The 19,602-nt window shown below is 43.1% G+C and overlaps 1 protein-coding gene across 1 annotated transcript in view; it reads left to right on the top strand.

Moving 5' to 3' along the window:
• Positions 1-9,253: 9,253 nt before the first annotated feature.
• Atl3 (atlastin GTPase 3) overlaps positions 9,254-19,602 on the top strand; it is a 44,756-nt gene continuing 34,407 nt past the window's right edge. Inside the window, exon 1 of the mRNA XM_057777572.1 lies at positions 9,254-9,530. Coding sequence (XP_057633555.1) covers positions 9,266-9,530 — 265 coding nt within the window. The 5' untranslated portion in view covers positions 9,254-9,265. The remainder of the gene's footprint in view (positions 9,531-19,602) is intronic.

Below are 19,602 nucleotides of genomic sequence, written 5' to 3'. Positions count from 1 at the left end.
TAAAAAAAAAAAGACTGAATTTGTAAGGCTGTGGGATTTTTTTAAGTTAGTAAAATATTTTCTACTGTGATGTTTATTTCAATGTGTGACCTGGGGGATAAACAAGAAAGGTTGTGACTTTACAGTGATTTGTTTATGTGTCAGGTTGATAAAGGGTCAATTGTGCTGGATAGTTTTATGTCCTAAGATAACAAGTGTGGTGGTGATGTCTACAATCCCAGCATTCTGTTTGCCATCCCAGCATTCTGGAGGTTAAAGTAGAAGGTTGGGAAGGGAAATTGAGGCCTTATCTTTGGGCTAACAGGAATTCAGCAAAACTTTTAGGTGGGAAATGACTCAGAAGAAATTATTACACACACACACACACACTTTTTTTTGAGACAAGGTTTCTCTAAGAAATGTTCTAGGGCTAGAGAGATGGCTCAGTGGTTAAGAGCACTGACTGTTCTTCCAGAGGACCCATGTTCAATTCCCAGCACCCACATGGCAGTTCACAACTGTCTGAAGATCCAGTTGCAGGGGATCTGACTCCTTCACACCAATGCACATAAAATAAAGTTAAATAAACCATAAAAATATCTTTTTTTAAAAAAATGTTTTACCACAGAGCCATGTCTCAGCTTTGTTATGAGCTAGGCCTTGCTATAAGGCTCAGGCTGGGCCTGAAGGCTCTGTGCTACTGTTCTTCTCCAGCTCCCAAGTAGTAGAATTACAGGCCGACACTATCTTGCCTAGCTCAGAGACTTAAATATTTTTTTTCATGTGTGTGTGTAGTTTTGTGAGTTCATGTGTAATACCACATGCATGCTGTAGCCTGCAGAGGTCAGAGAAGGGCATTGGACCCTCTGAAAATGTAGTGGGTAGTTTAGAGCTGCCATGTGTGTGCTGAGAACTGGATGTGGGTCCTCTGCAAGAGCAAATGTGCTCTTAACCACTGAGCCATCGCCGCAGCCCAATAATTTTTTTTTTTTTTTTTTTTGGTTTTTCGAGACAGGGTTTCTCTGTGGCTTTGGAGCCTGTCCTGGAACTAGCTCTGTATACCAGGCTGGTCTTGAACTCACAGAGATCCGCCTGCCTCTGCCTCCCGAGTGCTGGGATTAAAGGCGTGCACGACCACCGCCCGGCTCCAATAAAAAATTTTAAAGTGAGCATGCGGTATTTGTCTTTTCTGTGACTGATTTATTTTACTTAACATAGTGACTGTCAGTTCCTAAATGTTGCTGCAAATCATAGGATTTCCTTCTTTATTCCAGAATTATATTTTATTGTACACATATATAACATTTTCTGTATCAATTCATTCACTGATAGACATGTTAGCTGAATCTATATCCTAGCTATTGTGTATAATGGAAAGCCAGGAGTGCTGACATACTCCTACAAACCCAGCACTCAAGAGGCTAAGACAGAGAATTTGAGGCCAGCCTGAACAACATCGTGAGACCCCATCTCAAACAATCAGAACAAACCAAAATACGGGCATCTTTTTCCATCAGATGGATAACTTTCCAGCAGTTGTATAACCAATACTGGGGGTTGCAGGATCATACTGTAGTTCTGCTTGGAGTATTTTGAAGTACTTCTTATTGTTTTACATATGGCTGCAAAAAGTTGTGCCTCTACTGAGAGTGTACAAGTTCCCCTTTCTCCCGATCTTCACTTTTTGTTTCTTTCTGGTATTAGGGATTGATACCAGCGCCTCTCACATGCTAGACAGTTCCTCTACTAATACACCATTTCCACACCCCCTTTATTTTATTTTTATTTTTCGAAGACAGGGTTTCTCTGTGTAGTCCTGGCTGTCCTGGAACTCACTCTATAGACTAGGCTGGCCTCGAACTCAGATATCTGCCTACCTCTGTCTCTCAAATCCTGGGTTTAAAGCTATGTGCCACCACTGCCCAGCTCCACAGTCCCCACTCCCACCCGTTTTGCGTTTTTTTTTTTTTTTTAATATTTATTTATTATGTATACAATATTCTGTCTGTAGGCCAGAAGAGGGCACCAGACATCATTACAGATGGTTGTGAGCCACCATGTGGTTGCCGGGAATTGAACTCAGGACCTTTGGAAGAGCAGGCAATGCTCTTAACCACTGAGCCATCTCTCCAGCCCCCGTTTTGCGTTTTTTAAGACAGGATTTCTCTTGTAGCTCCTCTCTGGCTATACTGGAACTAGCTGTGTTGGCCAGGCTGGTCTCAAACTCAGAGATCTGCCTGCCTCTGCCTCCTGAGTGCTGGGATTAAAGGCGTGCACCACCCCTGCCCAGATACAACCCTTTTTGAATTTCAATTTTTTTGCATGTTGAAACAAAGTCTTACTATGTTGCTTAAGTTTGCCTCAAATGTTTTGTTCTCCTGCCTCAGCCTCCTGAATAGCAGGAATTACAGGTCTGTGCCACCAGGCATGTAATAAACATCTACCTGTCATCCATATAAGCATATATATGCACATGTATATGAAAAACTATGAGCCAGGTGATAGTGGCCTTTAATCCCAGCACGTGGAGGCAGAGGCAGGTGACTCTCTAGGAGTTCCAGGACAGCCAAGGCTTCACAGACAGGGCTACAACCCTGTTTCTAATTCCCTCCTCCCCAAAACTGCCCCCCAAAAAACAAAAAATAGAACTATGAATAGGGCTGAGTCCTGGAGTTGATTCCCATAACTAAACACACACACACACACGCACACACACAATCATGAGTTGTTTAAGGGTAGGGATGTGTTGAGAGAATGGCGTCATCAGGAAATTTTACTCTTGTGGGAACACTGGAGAGTGTATTTTCAGAAACCTCAATGGGATGGTCCATGTGGGTCCTTATGACTCTGTGTAATCAAATGATTTCAGTGAACACAAGACATGCAAAGCTGCTTCTGGTGTCACATGTACACTGCTTTCATTTTATAAGCAGAAGCAGGAAACTCCGAGATGTTAAATAAACTATAGTAAGTAGCATAGTGCACGCCATGACCAGGCGTTATTAGTTACACTAGGATGTACAATCTCTTCTTGTGACTGACAGTTCAGTAGGTTTGCCCAGAATTAGCATAATCACATGAGAGGATACGTACTACAATGCCCAAATCACTAAATGACAGTTTTTCTGCCGTCATTGATCAAAATGTCATTATGTGGTACATGACTATATTATAGTTTCTTTTATTACTAACCTCGTCCACATTGCTACACACAGATAGGTAACCTTGGTTAAAATCTTCTATTAAGCGGCGATAAGTATGGCAACTCTATATCTACATCTACCTTTAAAAGAGAACTTTCTTTGTTTTTTCTTTTTTTTTTCTTTTTTGGTTTAACTATGTAGACCAGGCTGGCCTCGAACTCACAGAGATCCTCCTGCCTCTGCCTCCCAAGTACTGGGATTAAAGGTGTGTGCCACCACCGCCCAGTTGAGGCAGGATTACTCTCAACATTCCTCATCCTTTGCCAGCTACCAGCTACTCTGACCAGCTGCTCTATGAGCTTCTCCTATCTCTGACTCCCATAAACCCACAGAAGTTGCCGGGCGGTGGTGGCACACGCCTTTAATCCCAGCACTCGGGAGGCAGAGGCAGGTGGATCTCTGTGAGTTCGAGGCCAGCCTGGTCTACAAGAGCTAGTTCCAGGACAGGAACCAAAAGCTACGGAGAAACCCTGTCTCGAAAAATCCAAAGAAAAACAAAACAAAACAAAAACCCACAGAAGTGCTGGGATTACAGACATGAGCTACTGAATGCAACTTGTTTTATGTGGGTCCCTGGCTTTCATTTGAACTCAGGTGGTCAAACTCACCTACTTCTTTATAAAGAGATGCAGTCTTTCTCTTGACTGGCCTCAAATCATCTTCCTGCTTTAGCTTCCTCTGTATTTGTGACTAGAGTTTTTTTTCTTTTTCTTTTTGTTGCTGGGGCTAATTCAGCTTTAGAACACACCATGGAGTGGGGTTGACTATTGTAACCAGATCATCTCTCTATTTGTTTAGTTTTTGACACAAGGTCTCATTCTGAAGCCTTCATAGTTTTCTGGAACTCAGAGGTCCACCTGCCTCTGCCTCCTGAGTTCTGAGATTAAAGGCATATGTCACCTAATGTGCTGTGGAATAATCCTTCTGTACACTGTGTGAATATATGTTGCTCTGATTGGTTTAATAAACAAGCTGACTTGTCAATAGGAACAGGATAAAGTTAGACAGGAAAGCCAAATTGAGAAAGATGGGATGAGGAAGGGTGGAGTCAGAAGAGTCCCCAGCCAGTTGCAGAACGAGTGGGACACACAAAATGGGATAGAGGGAAAAGCCATGAGCCTTGGGGCAGCACGTAGATGAATAGAAATGAATTAAATTGTAAGGGTTAGTAACAAGCCTGAATCATCAGCTGAGAATTTATAATTAATGTAAATCTCAGGGTGTTTATTTGGGAGCTGCTGGCAGGACAGAAACTTCTACACTGTGCCCAACACTCATCAATCTATTTTATAAACAAGAAAATTAAGGTGCCAATATCTTATTTTGTGATGTTGGGAATCAAACCCAGGGCCTGCTACATGTTAAACATGTGCTCTACCACTAAGCTATCTCTTGCGCCCAGATAGGCATTTTATTTTTGTGTTGATGGGATCCAAACTAGGGCTTTGAGCATGCTAGGCAAGTGTTTTCCCACCGAGCCCCACCCCAAACCCAGGTGGGGATTTTAAATAATTCCCAGGCAGGCATTATTCTATTCTTTTGGAGTTGCTTAGCCATTGGTCCTGTAAGTGGGTGATAAGAGGCCAAATGGTGTCACTGTACCATCAGTAGGAAATGATACTTAGCTGTTTACCCACAAGTCTGCGAGTCTGTGGAAGACAGGACTGTGTCTTATACAGCATTACTGCCTCTCTCTCTGTGCCTAAAACATAACAAATGTATTATTTTGGGAAAGCTTTGGAATCTTGAGTCATAGTGGATGTTATTTTGGATAACAATTTTGCTATTTGTATGCTTCATAACATAAGTGCCTTAAGTATTTATGACTTTGCTTGGCTTTTCCAGCACGAATATAATCACCAGTTCTGGACTAACCATATAGCAGTCATCAGGGACAAACACATCTTGTTTAATCTAAAACTCTGTGGGTATTAGAATTAGCTTGTAGCTGATGAAACAGATTCAGAGAGGTTGATTCACCTGAGTTTGCACAGCTAGTGAGTATTAGTGTTAAATTTTAATGCCAGTCAGTCTGTCCCCAGATCCAATGGCTTTAACCACTCAAAAGCTTAAGCACTCAAAAATGTCAAAAATGTTTATATATCACCTGTCACCTTCTAGAAAACCTCAAGGAAAGGTCAACCTCCAGTCATGGCAGGTGATTCACTTCTAAAGGCAGGCTGCAATGAGATTCAATATTTGGTATTTTGAACCTGAGCTGCCCCCTGCCCCTGTAGTTCTGGCTGTCCTGGAACTTGATATGTAGACAAGACTGGCCTTGAGTTCACATAGATCCACCTGCCTCTGCTTCCCAAGTGCTTGGATTAAAGGCCTATACCACTAGGCCCAGCGATATTTGTTTCATTGTTTTGTCTTTAATGTAAATTCCAAAAGGAGAATTTTGTTTGTTTAGAACAAAATAGCTACAACATCAGTACTTAAAACAGGTAGTAAGTAGAAACTGAAAAGATTGTATTAATGAATGAATAAAAAGGTATGTTATACCACCTGCTCATAAACTTTCTGCTTCTTTTAATATTACACAACTAATTCTGCTATGGAACACAACACTCTGTTTGATTTTAACAGCTGCCAATAAAAATGCACTGAAATCCATCCTGTTGGGAAGTGAGCAATAAGTGCTAGGCATCAGCTCTGCCCAAATGTGACTTCATTGAGGCCAACATGAGTACATCAGCTTTACTCATATTTGGAAGATTTTGACTTTTGAAACATGGTATAAATTGTAGATAGATTTCAGGATTCTAAGTCACAGCTTAGAAACCAACTTCTACCAAGGGAAAGCATGTCTGATAGTGGTTTTCCCAGTACAGCCAGGGCTACACAGAGAAACCCTGTTCCAAAAAAACCAAGGGGAAGGGCTGGAGAGATGGCTCAGTGGTTATGAGCACTGCCTGCTTTTCCAAAGGTCCTGAGTTCAATTCCCAGCAACCACATGGTGGCTCACAACCATCTGTAATGACATCTGGTGCCCTTTTCTGGCCTGCAGGTGTACATGCAGAGAGAATACTGAGAATACCGTATGCATAATAAATAAATAAATCTTTAAAAAAAAACCAAGGAGAACAAAAAGTAAACCACGAAGAAGGCACTGGTAGAAATGTAGTATAGGAGTTAGCAAGATGGCTTGGTAGTTAAAAGCACTTACTCTGTCTGCTTGGCAACTCAACTTTGATTCCCAAACCCACATTAAAAAAAAAGCTATAGTGGCTTTCTCAGCATTCCTACAGCAAGAGGAGAGTTAAGCTAGGGCAGTCTTCTGGAAGCTTTCAGAGGCAGTGAGCTCCAGAAAGGAGAGACCCTGCCTCAGAAACAAGGTGGAGGCTGCAAAGATGGCTCAGCAGTTAGAGAGCGTGCTGTTCTTGCAGAGGACCCAAGTTTGGTTCTCAGCTCCCATGTCAGGTGGCTTACAAATACCTACAACTCCAACTCCAGGGTACCTGTTGGAGGAGGCCACTTGTTGGTTCCCAGCTGCCCAGCCCCGAAAATAATCACACAGAAACTGTATTAATTAAATCACTGCTTGGCCCATTAGCTCTAGCTTCTTATTGGCTCTTACATATTAATTTAACCCATTTCTATTAATGTGTGTATCACCATAAGGCTGTGGTTTACCAGGAAAAGTTCCCGTGTCTATCTCTAGCAGGGCTACCTGGCTTTTCTTTGACTCTGCCTCCTTTCTCCCAGCATTCAGTTCTGTCTTCTCTGCCTACCTAAGTTCTGCCCTATCAATAGGCCAAGGCAGTTTCTTTATTCACCAATGGTATTCACAGCATACAGAGGGGAATCCCATATCAGGTACCCAATACCTCTGGCCTCTATGGGCCCTCACACTCATGTGCACATACAGGCATATAATAATTACAAACAAATCTTATGTAGGAGAGAATCAACTTCTGAAAAGTTGTCACCTGACTTACATGTGCACTATAGCACATGTGTGCCTACAATTACACACATACACGATCATTAAAAGAAGACAGTTTAGGAAAGGTAAATGGAGAATGATAGCATGTGTGGATAATTTTATATTCTTTCACAATAATGCTTGCAATTTTGACCAGTCATTGACCTCTGGCTCTTCTAGCCGACATGGAACATAATGGATTTGTGTCATGTCCTGTAGGTCCTGTCTTCCGAACTAATCTCTTCTCCTGATGCTTGCTTCTACTTTCTTGCTGGCCCAGGTTGGCCTATGCTGTGTGACTTTTTTCTTGGAGATGGAAAGAAAGGCCTATTCATCCTGGGGGGAGGGGTGCTGACAGACCAAGGAAAGAATTACATCCAAGTCCAGCTTGGTGAACCATTGAGTTTATTGGGGCTACTTATAGGTGCATGGGTGACTCAATGGCAGTTACATCACCAGGAAGTCTCTTGCGCAATTTATGGGCAACTATACAAATTAAGAGTCTCATCTGCAGCATGGACGACTCACTAAGACCTGCACCATTGAGGAGCTCCTTGGGCCACTTACGGGCAGCTACAGTAAAGGAAGAGTCCCTCTTTCCGGTCAACTTTCCATCTCCTGTACAACCTGGGGAGCAGCGGGGTCTCTGAGGAGCTCATGAGGGCTCCTGAATATGTACCTCCCCGTCATGAGGGGATATTAATAGGCCTGGTCCCGTGAGTCTCCTGTGGGTGATCACAGCTGCTGATTCAGGACAGCAATGGTCATGTCTGTCTTAGAAGAAACAACTACACGGCAGCCTAGAAGGCCTAATCTGGGTTTAAATCTAAAAGCTGGAAGGGAACATCTCAGTCTTGAGAGTCGGGATGTGTGGGGGATCAAAAAGTGTAGGGCTAAAGAAGTGTAAACAGGACTTCTTTAGGTAGGCTAAGGCAGACTTCATCACCTCTGGCTTAATTACGTAGGAAGTGAAGATAGCCAAAAGGCTTGGCAGGGTCTAGAGGTAAGTTGGAGAGAAGTTCTGGGTAGGCAGAAGGAAGAAAGTAGAAACATTTGCTGAACAAAAGACAATGGTGAGGACAGGTGGTGGTGGCTGGGGAGAAGATGGACATCTACCTCCATCTGTTAGGATTTGTTAGAACTCAGAAAACAGTATTCTTCAATTCAGGCAGATTGTATCTTCCTTCCTTCCTTCCTCCCTCCCTCCCTCCTTCCTTTTCTGAGACGGGTTCTGTGTGTAACAGCTCTGGCTGTCCAGAAACTTGCTTTGTAGACCAGGCTGGTCTTGAACTCACAGAGATCCAGCTGCCGCTACCTCCCGAGTGCTGGGATTACAGGCGTGCGCCACCACTGCCTGCATAGGCAAATTGTATTTTCACAATCACAAGTCAAGCATGAATTAAAGCATTAAACATTTTCCAACAAGTTCGTTTTACAAAGCAACTTTGAAACAAGGTTCTATAAGCCTAAAGTTCATAAAAGGTGGGTTATGGCTTAGAACTGAGAAACTCTAGCAGACTTTCTAGCTAATTTTTTTTAAGGAATTCATTCCGTAGTCCTGGAGGGTTCTTCATCCACCTCCCCTGATCTCCTGAGATCTGAGATTACCAGTGTGCCACACGGAGACTAATTTAGTAAAGTCTTATTTCACTTTTGGTGATGATTCACTAAAGACTTGTCGAGGACAGGAACTGGGGGTGATGATGATACTGACAGTAATGAAGTCACGATGGTCTGTCCTTGTGAAGTCAAAATCATCAAAGACTCACGTCATCCCAGGTTGTGGCCTTCTTACACCAACCACCTGTAGTCCTGGACAGCGAGGAACACCAGACCCCATCACACTGGCCGGGTGAGGGCTCCCGGCGGGAACCGGGAGCCGAAGCCCGGCCCTGGTTTCCGCCTTAGGGCCCCAGCAGGGTCTCTTGAGAGCCCTGCTCATGCCCCTCCATTTACAAGGCCTGCTGGGAGTTGTAGTTCAGCGGTAAGACGACCCGCTCGGCCCCGCCCCCTGCCCCGTTTCCTCGTCGCCCCATATGAGGGCGAAGACTCGGGACAGCGGGGGCCGAGTAGAACTCCGGACTACAATTCCCGATGGACCCCAGATTCCAGTACGCTGTCACAGGTATCCGCGTCGTGATCGGCACATGGACGCATGCGCACCGAACCGTGGCGGGACTCGGCCGCGTGCGCTTTCCCGCCCTCGCCACGCCCTGCGCCGTCCGTCGGGCTTCCCCGCCCCAGCTGTAGGCTCTCGCTCCTCCTTCTCGGTCGCTCCCGGAGTCTAGGCCCCGCCTGTTTCTCTCCCCCAGGGCCTCCTCCGTCCGCTCCCGTCCCTTGCGCCTCTGCTACTTCTGCTGAAGGCGGAGGCTCCATGTTGTCCCCTCAGCGAACGGCAGCGGCGGCGTCGAGAGGAGCAGGTGAGGCGTCCACTTTTCCCTGGACCCGTTCCGTGATCACCCACGCCGCCTCCCAGTGCTCCGGTTCCGAGGTGACAACCCGTCCCTGCCGCCGCCTTTCCTCGTGCGGAGACGGGGGCTGCTCCGCGGGGTGCCTCCGCTCCGAGTTCGGGGCGCGGGGCTCCTGGAGCGGGCGGTGGCCTCGTGCGGCCCGTCGAGCTCCGCCCTGTGCACTGCAGGGCGTGCCGGGCGGCGGCGCTCTCCGGTGCCGGGAAGCCCGAGCCCGGAGCCTGTCAGTCTTAACGGGCGGGGATCGGCGCCACGGTGGATGCTTTATTGTTCAGTCTTAAAGTTTCGGACTGCTGCAATGTGGCCTTGGAGTTGAAATGTCCCGCCCCCCCCCCCCCCCCAACAACCTTGAGGCGCTGACAAGCATTAGTAAAGTTCGTTTTCCACCCGCGCTAATCTCCACGTTAGGAGATAAAAGAACTGGCCTAAATTGGTTGTTTTGTTTTGTAAGTGTTTTGAGTTAAGTTTGGGTTTTCCTTTGGCTTTTCCGAAGACATAAAACGAGGTTGTAAAAGTACTCAATGAAAGCCAGATAGTCTCACCAAAACTATAGGGATGCGATTTCGCCTGTCACTTTGCCTGGCACTATTCTTGTTTGATGGGTACACTCCTGAAATGATTGCAAGTTTCAATTGCGAAATCTAAGTGGAGGGGGAGGGATGTGTGTGGCGAGAGTCAATAGTTGTGTTTGCAGATTCTTTTAGCAAATATCTTGTCTTCAAATTTGGACATGAAGTGGAATGTTTTGTGAAAGGTGAAGGAAAACTAACGAATAAAAACGACGTGGTTTGAAGTTTTGCTTTGGAGAAGTAGACTTCAAAACTCTGGACTTGTTATCAGTGCCAGGTATTTAGCCTCCATACAAAGCGGAAAGTCAATTTTTGTACGGCTTTAACATGAGTGAAAGAACGTTTTATTTGCAGTGGTTAGAACAATAAGAAAAACAGAGGTAGGTGTAATTGTGTGCCAGAGTTAGTTTTAGTGTTTAGTTAATACGGTCTATTTTGTTTTGTGACACTAGGGATTGAACTCAGGTTCTTGCACTTTTGTGTTTTTTGTGAGCTTAATCCTAGTTCCTAGTGCTGTTCAAAATGGGGTTTTAAAAATTGTTAGTTTTTTGAGTTGTCATAATCTGTGCCTGTAAATCTAGCCCTTGAGAGTTGGAGACAGACTGTGAGGAGTCAGGATCATGCTTGGCTACATAGTGAATTGAATTTGTAGGTCAGTCTGGGTCACATGAGACCTTTCCTCAAACTTCCACTCCCCCCAAAAATAAAAATAATAAAAAAAAAGGTTTTCTAAATAAAAATTATAATTACTAATTAAAACAAAATAATGGAGCTAGTCCTGATGGTACATACCTATGATTTAATACTCTGGCGGTTGAGGCAGGAGAATTTCGAGTTGGAGGTTCTGTCTCAATCAATCAAACAAATAATAGAGAATCATATGACAGAAATATGATGTTCAGCCCTGCCTGGGACCCATTCTGCTTGTACAAGGAGAGAACTGATTCCTACACGTTGTTCTCTGACCTCCATATATGCACTGTACATGTGAACACACATTAAATAAATAAATGAAATAATAAAAATGAATTTAGCCGTAATAATCAGCATGTCTGTTAATCTTTTGTCTGTTATTTTGAGACAGTACCTCATGTAACCAGTTGAGGCTGACCTTAAACTTTTTTTTTTTTTTTTTTTTTTTGAGATAGTTTCTCTGTGTAACAACTCTGGCTGTCCTGGAACTAGCTCTGTAGACCAGGGTGGCCTCAAACTCACAGAGATCTGCCTGCTTCTGCCTCCTTGCTGGGATTCAAGGCATGTGCCGCCACCGCCTGGCAGCCGACCTTAAACTTTTGATCTGCTTCTACCTCATGTGATTGCAGACATGTCCCATTGCACCAGATGGTGTTAAAAGTTCTTTATGAGCCGGGCGATGGTGGTGCACGCCTCTAATCCCAGCACTCGGGAGGCAGAGGCAGGCGGATCTCTGTGAGTTCGAGACCAGCCTGGTCTACAGAGCTAGTTCCAGGACAGGCTCCAAAGCCACAGAGAAACCCTGTCTCGAAAAACCAAAAAAAAAAAAAAAAAAAGAAAAAGAAAAAGAAAAAAAAAAGTTCTTTATGGTCTCGTGTATTCAGGTTCAGAAGTGGTAACACAACTGCAGTTTAAAATTTGAATTTTAACTGGGTGGTGGTGGCCTTTAATCCCAGCACTCGGGAAGCAGAGGCAGGCGAATCTCTTTGAATTTGAGGCCAGCCTGGTCTACAAGAGCTATTTCCAGGACAGGCTCGAAAGCTACAGAGAAACTCTGTCTTGAAAAACCAACCAACCAACCCACCAAACAAATAAAAATCAAAGAAATAAATAAGGCTTTGAATTTTAAAAGTTTTCCTGGCTGTCTTACAGACTGTAGGTGCATATTTAATGCTTAGGGAAAATAGTGAGTGGGGGGATAATTAATTTAAAACAAATTCCAGTTGTTTTAGAATTGTGGTTTTATAATTATCTAGAGACTTAAAGCCTGCATATGCTTGGGTTAAATGAGTAGTTTAAAAAAGAATTTGAGGGCCGGGCGGTGGTGGCGCATGCCTTTAATCCCAGCACTCAGGAGGCAGAGGCAGGCTGATCTCTGGGAGTTCGAGGCCAGCCTGGTCTACAAGAGCTAGTTCCGGGATGGGCAGCAAAGCCACAGAGAAACCCTGTCTCGAAAAACAAAACAAAACAAAACAAAAAAAGAGTTTGAGGCCAGCCTGGTCTACAGATCGAGTCCAGGCCAGTTAGGGCTACACAGAGAAACTCTGTCTCTCAAAAAGGCAGACGAAAACAACAAAAATACCAAACCAGACTAAAACAGAACAAGAAAGATTATTTAACTATATTTTGATACTAATTAAAACCTTCAGGTTAGATTTCCTGTGTTTGGGAAAGAGGCAAGTGTAATCACTATTGAATTAATCCTGTTAAGAAAGTTGTTTTTTCCCCTGGGGCTAAAGAGATGATGGCTCAGTAACTAACAGGAACTACCGCTTTTGCAGAGGACACATTTGGTTCCCAGCATCACATCCAGTCTGTACCCTTCACAACTGTTTGTACATTTTCCTTCAGGGCTTTGATCAATCACCACCTTCTCCCTGGGTTCCTGCATGGATGTTCTGCCCATAAACTTGGGAAGGCACACATATATGCACATAAAACATTCTTAGCTGGGTTTTTTTTGAGAAAGAGTTTTTTTTTTTGTAACAACCCAGGCTGTCCTGGAACTTGCTTTGTAGTCCAGGCTGGTCTCAAACTCACAGAGATCTGCCTGCCTCTGCCTCCCAAGTGCTGTGATTAAAGGATTAAAGGTGTGTACCACCTCCCGACTACCTGAATCTTTTTTTTTTAATTAAAAATTTTTATTATTATTGCATGTGTGTGCATGATGGATGTGTATGGGTGTTTCTGCCATGGCCTCTGTGTGGACGTCAGAGGACAACTTTGTACATTCAGTTCTCTTCTTCTGGGTTCCCGTGATGGAACTCAGGTCAGCAGACTTTTGAAGAATCAGCTTTACATGCTGAGCCCTTTTGGCTGCCTAGTTTCTGAATCCTAAATACTGGTTAGTTGTCATAAATCCATTTAACACTGAACTTTCCTGTCCATAGATAAAATAATTTTGTTTAGCTTCTTGTGCTGAAAGCACAAATATTATCTATAGTGAATGAATTGGAAAAAAATTTCCTCCTAAACCCTTTAATTAGAATATACATTTCCCCCAGTATTCTTCTTGGCTGTCTAGCTTGTGTCAAGTTGGCACACAACCAGCCAGCACAGTTGGGCTTGAGTGGTTTCACACAGCCTTTTCTGTGTATCTGCTGGCACATTTACACCTTAAGTTATAGTGCACGGTAGAAGCACTGAAAGAACTGCATCAAGTAGTTACAGAGTTAGGAGAGGGCTTTAAACTTAGCATACTTCCCTTGTCTGTGATGTTTTCTCTGCTTTGTGAGTCAGGAACTCTGAGGACTGCCAGCAAAGGCAAGGCGTGGAAATGGTATGCCTCCTTTAGTGTGTTGCTCTTCCCTTTAGAGAATGTTATTTCAGAAGAGGACTGGAAAACTCAGGTCATAACTCCACCATGAGTCATATAGTCTGCTCAGTAAAATGTGTCTGTAACTTTGGTTCCTGTGCTTTTCAGAAGTCTCTGTACAGTGAGGATGAGGACTGAGGATGGTTCTAGTCCAGTAGTTCTTTTATTTTCAGTTGTTTATTTTTTTCTTAAAAATTTATTTATTATGTATACAGTATTCTGTCTGCAGGCCAGAAGAAGGAACCTCATTGAATTACAGATGGCTGTGAGCCACCATATGGTTGCTGGGAATTGAACTCGGGACCTCTGGAAGAACAGCCAATGCTCTTAACCTCTGAGCCATCTCTCCAGCCCTGTTTATTTACTTTTAAGTTTTTTTCTTCTTAAGATTTTGCCTGTATGTATGCATGTGCACCATGTGCATGCCTGGTGCCTGCAGAAATGAGAAGAATGTAGGATTCCCCTCTGTATGCTGTAAATATCATTGGTTAATAAAAGAACTGCTTTGGGCCTATAGCAGAGGTATAGGGGAACAGAGCTAAGTGCGAGGGGGGGTGGGGAATATACACACACTAAATGGAATGCTGGGAGAAAGGAGGAGGAGTTAGGGAGAAGCCATGTAGCAACACTGGAACTTTAGCCAGTAAGCCACAGCCACATTGATACAGATTAATAGAAATGGGTTAAATTAATATGTAAGAGTTAGCCAATAAGAAGTTAGAGCTAATGGGACAAACAGTGACTTAAATAATATAGTTTCTGTGTGATTATTCTGGGGCTAAGTGGCCGTGAACTATCTAGCGGTTTCCCTACAACAGAAGAAGGAATCAGATACCCTGGAAATGGAGTTATTGACAGTTGTGAGCTACTGTATGGGTCCTGGGAGCCAAACCACTGTCTTCTGCAAGATCAAAAAGGGTCTTTTTTGTTTTGTGTTATTTTTGTTTTTCAAGACAGGGTTTCTCTGTAACTTTGGAGCCTGTTCTGGAACTCATTCTAGACCAGACTGGCCTCAAACTCAACAGAGATCTACCTGCCTCTGCCTCCCAATTGCTGGGATTAAAGGCACTCACCACCACTTCTGGCTCAGCAAGGGTCTTAACTGCTAAGCCCTTTTTCCAGTTCCTTAGTGGTTCTTAACAGAAGATGACTTTTTGCTACCGTGTGTCTTTTTGTTTGTTAGTTTGTTTGCTTGGTTTTTTGAGACAGGGTTTCTCTGTAGTTTTGGAACCAGTCCTTGAACTCTCTCTGTCGATCAGGCTGGCCTTGAACTCACCTGCCTGATTCTGCTTCCCGAGTGCTGGTATTAAAGGTGTGCACCACCACGGCCCTGCTGTGTCCATGTATCTTTTAAAAATGTCTATATGTCAATCCTTCTGGTACTACTGATACCATGAGTATGTAGTGGGTACAGACCAAGGATGCTGCTAAATATCACGTAGTCCATAGAACCCCTTCTCTCCACAAATGGTTAACTGGTCACTAATGTCAGTAGTGCCAAGGTTGCCAAATCTTAATCTGTATTATTTAATTCATTAAGATTTTTTTTTTGAAGTAGCAAACTGCTTTCTATTAACCAGTTTCATTGAATACATTACTATTCAGATGGCGTCCTTTTTTTGTTGTTTGTTTTGTTTTGTTTTTAGAGACAGAGTTTCTCTATGTAACAGTTCTGTCTGTCCTGGAACTCAGTTTGTAGACCAGGCCTCAAATTCAGAGATCCACCTGCCTTTGTCTCCCAAGTGCTGGGATTAAAGACATGTGCCACCACTACCTGGCTTCAGGTATTAAGTATTATGCTATTGAAGTATTTGAGAATCACTTCAATTTACCTGCTATGGAGCTGAGCATGTACCATAGTTGGTAGAATACTTGTCTAGCATGAATGGAGCCCTGATTTGTGTCCCAGAATCCCATAAAACTGGACAGTGACTCCAATATTCAGGAAGTGGATACAGGGGAATCAGAAGTTCAAGGTCAGCCTGGGCTACAGTTTTTTTCTTTTTTGTGCTTGGAGGGCTCACCACGTGAGGAATGATTTAAATTTATTTTATATGTATTGGTGTGAAGGTGTCAGATACCCTGGAATTGGAGTTAAAGACAGTTGTGAGTTGCCATGTGGGTGCTGGGAATTGAACTTAGGTCCTCTGGAAGTACAGCTACTGCTCTTAACTTCTGAGCCATCTCTACAGTTCTGCTCCATGATAGTCTGTCTCAGACAGACCAAAAAACCTTACTGGTTGTATGTGTGTATCTTCTGTGTATTTGTGGTGCTTGGGGTCAAATCCAGAGCCCTACCACTGAGCCTAGTCCTCCCAGTAATGTTCTTATAGTTGAGCTTACTAGGTTTTATGTATTCTTTTGTAAGATTGAAAAGCTAGCCATGATTAGTAATCAACCTATGTTATGCTTTTTAAACTGTGCCATACTGTTTGCTGTTGTTGTTTTAGAGACAAGGCTCTCTATTATGTACCCCTGGTTGTCCTGGAACTCACTATGTAGACAGGCTGGCTTTGAGCTCACAGAGATCCACTTGAGATCAAAGGTGTTTGCCACTAGGCCCAGTGCCATATTGTTTTTTGTTGGTTTAGGTATTGAATCCAGGGCCTTGTTCATCCTAAGCGTGTGCTACAAAACTGAGCTACATTCCCTGGCTTCCCAGCCCTTCTACCCCATTTTGAAACAGGATATTACTATGTAGTCTGGACTGGTCTGGAACTAGCTGTGTAGATCAGGCTGACCTCAAATTCACAGAGATCCGCCTGTCTCTGCCTCCCAAGTGCTTGAATTAAAGGCGTGAGCCACCACCCCCCTGGCTATTTAAATTACTTTTTCATTCAGTGTGAGTGGTTGTCATTTTAGTGCAGAGAATATATGAATGTGGTTTACTAGAGAGATTGTTTGAATAGGCCTATTAAACCTCTTGGTGAGTGTGGATTAGATGTATTGTGCCAAAAGTAAAGGATAAGTCAGTAGTTCGTAAGTAATTAGGAAAAAGTGGTAGTGTCCACATAAATTGTTAAACTACTTTGTCATTACTCAAGATTTTCAGTGTGATAAAATGACTGATAGTTATCATGAACAATTTGCAGCAGTAATTAGACAACACTGATAACTGTTTCTGTTGTCATGAAGCATATAGGTGATGTGAGCTCACTAAACCTCAATAGACTTAAGTCTTCTGTGGATATGAATATAACTATAGGTAGGCCAGATTTTTGTATATTTTAGAAGTCTCAGCCGGGAAGTGGTGGCGCATGCCTTTAATCCTAGCACTTGGGAGGCAGAGGCAGGCGGATCTCAGTGAGTTTGAGGCCAGCCTGGTCTACAAGAGCTAGTTCCAGGCCAGCTCCAAAACTACAGAGAAACCCTGTCTTGAAAAACCAAAAAAAAAAAAAAAAAAAACCAAAAAAAAAAAATTCTCACATCTGTTGTCTACATTTGTGTAAGTGCTTATAATCTTACATTATGTATTGTCTCAATATGTAGACGTGTACTTTGTAAATAGCTGCTTCTTTAAAGGAAGAGGAGTTTACCCCTGAGACATAACCAAGAATTTGAGATTCTTGAGAGGTAAACCAGGTGTGGTGTCTCATGCCTATAATCTCAACATGTAGGAGGCTAAAGCAGGAGGATTGCCATGAGTTCTTGGCTAGCTTGAGCTAAGGTGTGAGACTCTGTCTCTATACACACATTCATGCACACCCATGCGCCAAAAAAACAAAAAACAGTGGTTGGATTTTAGAGCTAAACAAATAGTGTAGATAGAGGTGTTGAAATGAAATGGTTTATTCATTGCAGAACCGGGGCCAAAACTCTAGTGCTTCCTTATTGTTATGGTAGGCTTTTCTTCTTTGCGCACTGCTTCATTAGAGTGACAACCTTTGCCTTTAATCCCAGCACTAATTCCAGCATTCTGGAGGCTGAAGCAGAAAGATTGAGAGTTTGAGGTGAGCCTGGACAAGACCCTGTAAAAATAAAAAGCTCAAATAAAAATACCTCCAAATAACCTTTGCTGAAGCAGAAACTTCAGTTTTAGAAAGGAGACTTGATACTATATTGCATATAGGGAGATAAAGCAGGGAAAATGCAGAGGACCTGGGGGAGAGATGGATTAATTGAGAGGACCCATTTTGAAATACTAAGTGTAGACTTGTAAAATTACCATGGGGGATTTTGAAAGGAGACTGGAGGCAAACCGGCCAAAGCACACAGGCTAAGTGGCAGAACTGGAATAAGGACTTGTCTCCTGACTTTTCAGGTCAGTTGTTTCCACGTAACCGTTTCGTGTGAGTTGAACATCTAGTGACTGTACTCAGCTTTTTGTCCATGTCTCCTCAGTGTAGGTTAGAGAGTAGGGGAGTTAGAACGTCAAAATACAGGGTAGAAAAAGTTTAAAAATTGAGTATGGAGTTGAAATTGTAAAATAAAGAGCTCATTAAGCTGGTCACTATGGTTGTCCTGTAAATGTGGTACTTGGGAGGCAGAGGGATTAGGAGATCAAGGTCAACCTTGGCTGCCTTGTGATTTTGAGACCTGTCCCTCTCAGAAAAGTTTGTTGAGATAGTAAGAACCACAAGGAGTTACAGAAAAGCATTGATATAAATACAGTCACTAAGGGTGAGGAAAGAAAAGAACTTCTGCAAGGAGCTGCCAAAGGACCTGAAAGGATACTAGGATGCGTCTTGAATAGAAGCTTTAATTTGCCTTTCTTTTTTACCCTCTACAAGAGAGGAGGGTGAGACAGGCTCTTAATCTAGCCTAGGCTCGCCTCACATTTTCAGTTCTCCCTTGTTCTAGGATTACCAGGCAATAGTTCCCAATATGGTTGCTATATCTTTTATTTGTGAGGCTCTCATGTTGTCCAGGGTACCTTTTGTCTTCCTTTGTTTCTGAAGCTGGCCTAAAATGCTTGATTCCTTGCCTCTGCCTTTTGAGTGTTGGAATTTGCAGGTGTGTGTTAACCATCCCTTGGCTGGTAACTCTTAATTATAGTATGATAATGTTGTAATGAATGGAGTAATACTTTGTGCATATTTCAATGGAAACAATAATGTGGGAAGGGAAACTTGTTTATTGAGCACCTTATATTGTCAGGTGCTATATTTTAGCCTTTAGATTTTTATTTTATTTTATTTTTTTAAGACAGGGTTTCTCTGTATAACCCAGGCTATCCTGGGCTCTATAGACCAGCTGGCTTAGAACTCACAGAGATCTTCCTGCTTCTGCCCCAAAGGCAAACACTACCACTATCCAGAAGATTGTTTTGTTTTGTTTTTGTTTTTGAGATAGCATCTCCCTATAAAGGCCATACTGAATTTGAATTGTTACTGTAGCCTAGTTTGGGTTTGAATCACAGTTCTTCTGACTTTTCCTCTGTTCAGCTAGGTATTAGGTTTACAAATGGAGACTGGAGTGGCTGTATGTTTTCTCAAGTTATATTGAGACAAAGTCATAGGTTTTGTTTATGCCACAGTTTGTTGTTGTTGTTGTTTGTTTGTTTTTTCTAGACAGGGTTTCTCTGTAGTTTTGGTTCCTGTCCTGGAACTAGCTCTTGTAGACCAGGCTGGCCTCAAACTCACAGAGATCCTCCTGCCTCTGCCTCTCAAGTGCTGGGATTAAAGGCGTGTGCCACCACCACCTGGCTATGCCACAATTTTTTGTTGGCTGCTGTTTGTGGGGTTTGATCTGAGAACTTGAAGGACATAGCATTGAACAAAATACAAAAATTCCTACCTTCATAGAATTTATGTTTTGGAGTGGATAAAGCCAAAATTCATGCCTTGCTCTGTCTTGATGCTAAAGCCTAGTTTTATTCATTTTATCATATTATATAAAGCAGGGCAGGTGAGATCACTCCTAGGTAAAAGTGCTTGCTGCTAAGCCTGTTATCTTGAGTTAAGTCCTTGGGACCTACCTGGTGGAAAGAGAACTAACTAAGCCTTAC

This window comes from Chionomys nivalis, chromosome 8 (genome assembly GCF_950005125.1).
Source record: "Chionomys nivalis chromosome 8, mChiNiv1.1, whole genome shotgun sequence".
In the NCBI taxonomy this organism is placed as follows: domain Eukaryota; kingdom Metazoa; phylum Chordata; class Mammalia; order Rodentia; family Cricetidae; genus Chionomys; species Chionomys nivalis.
Note: the sequence above shows the minus strand (reverse complement) of the source record. Positions and strands in the feature narration are given on the sequence as shown.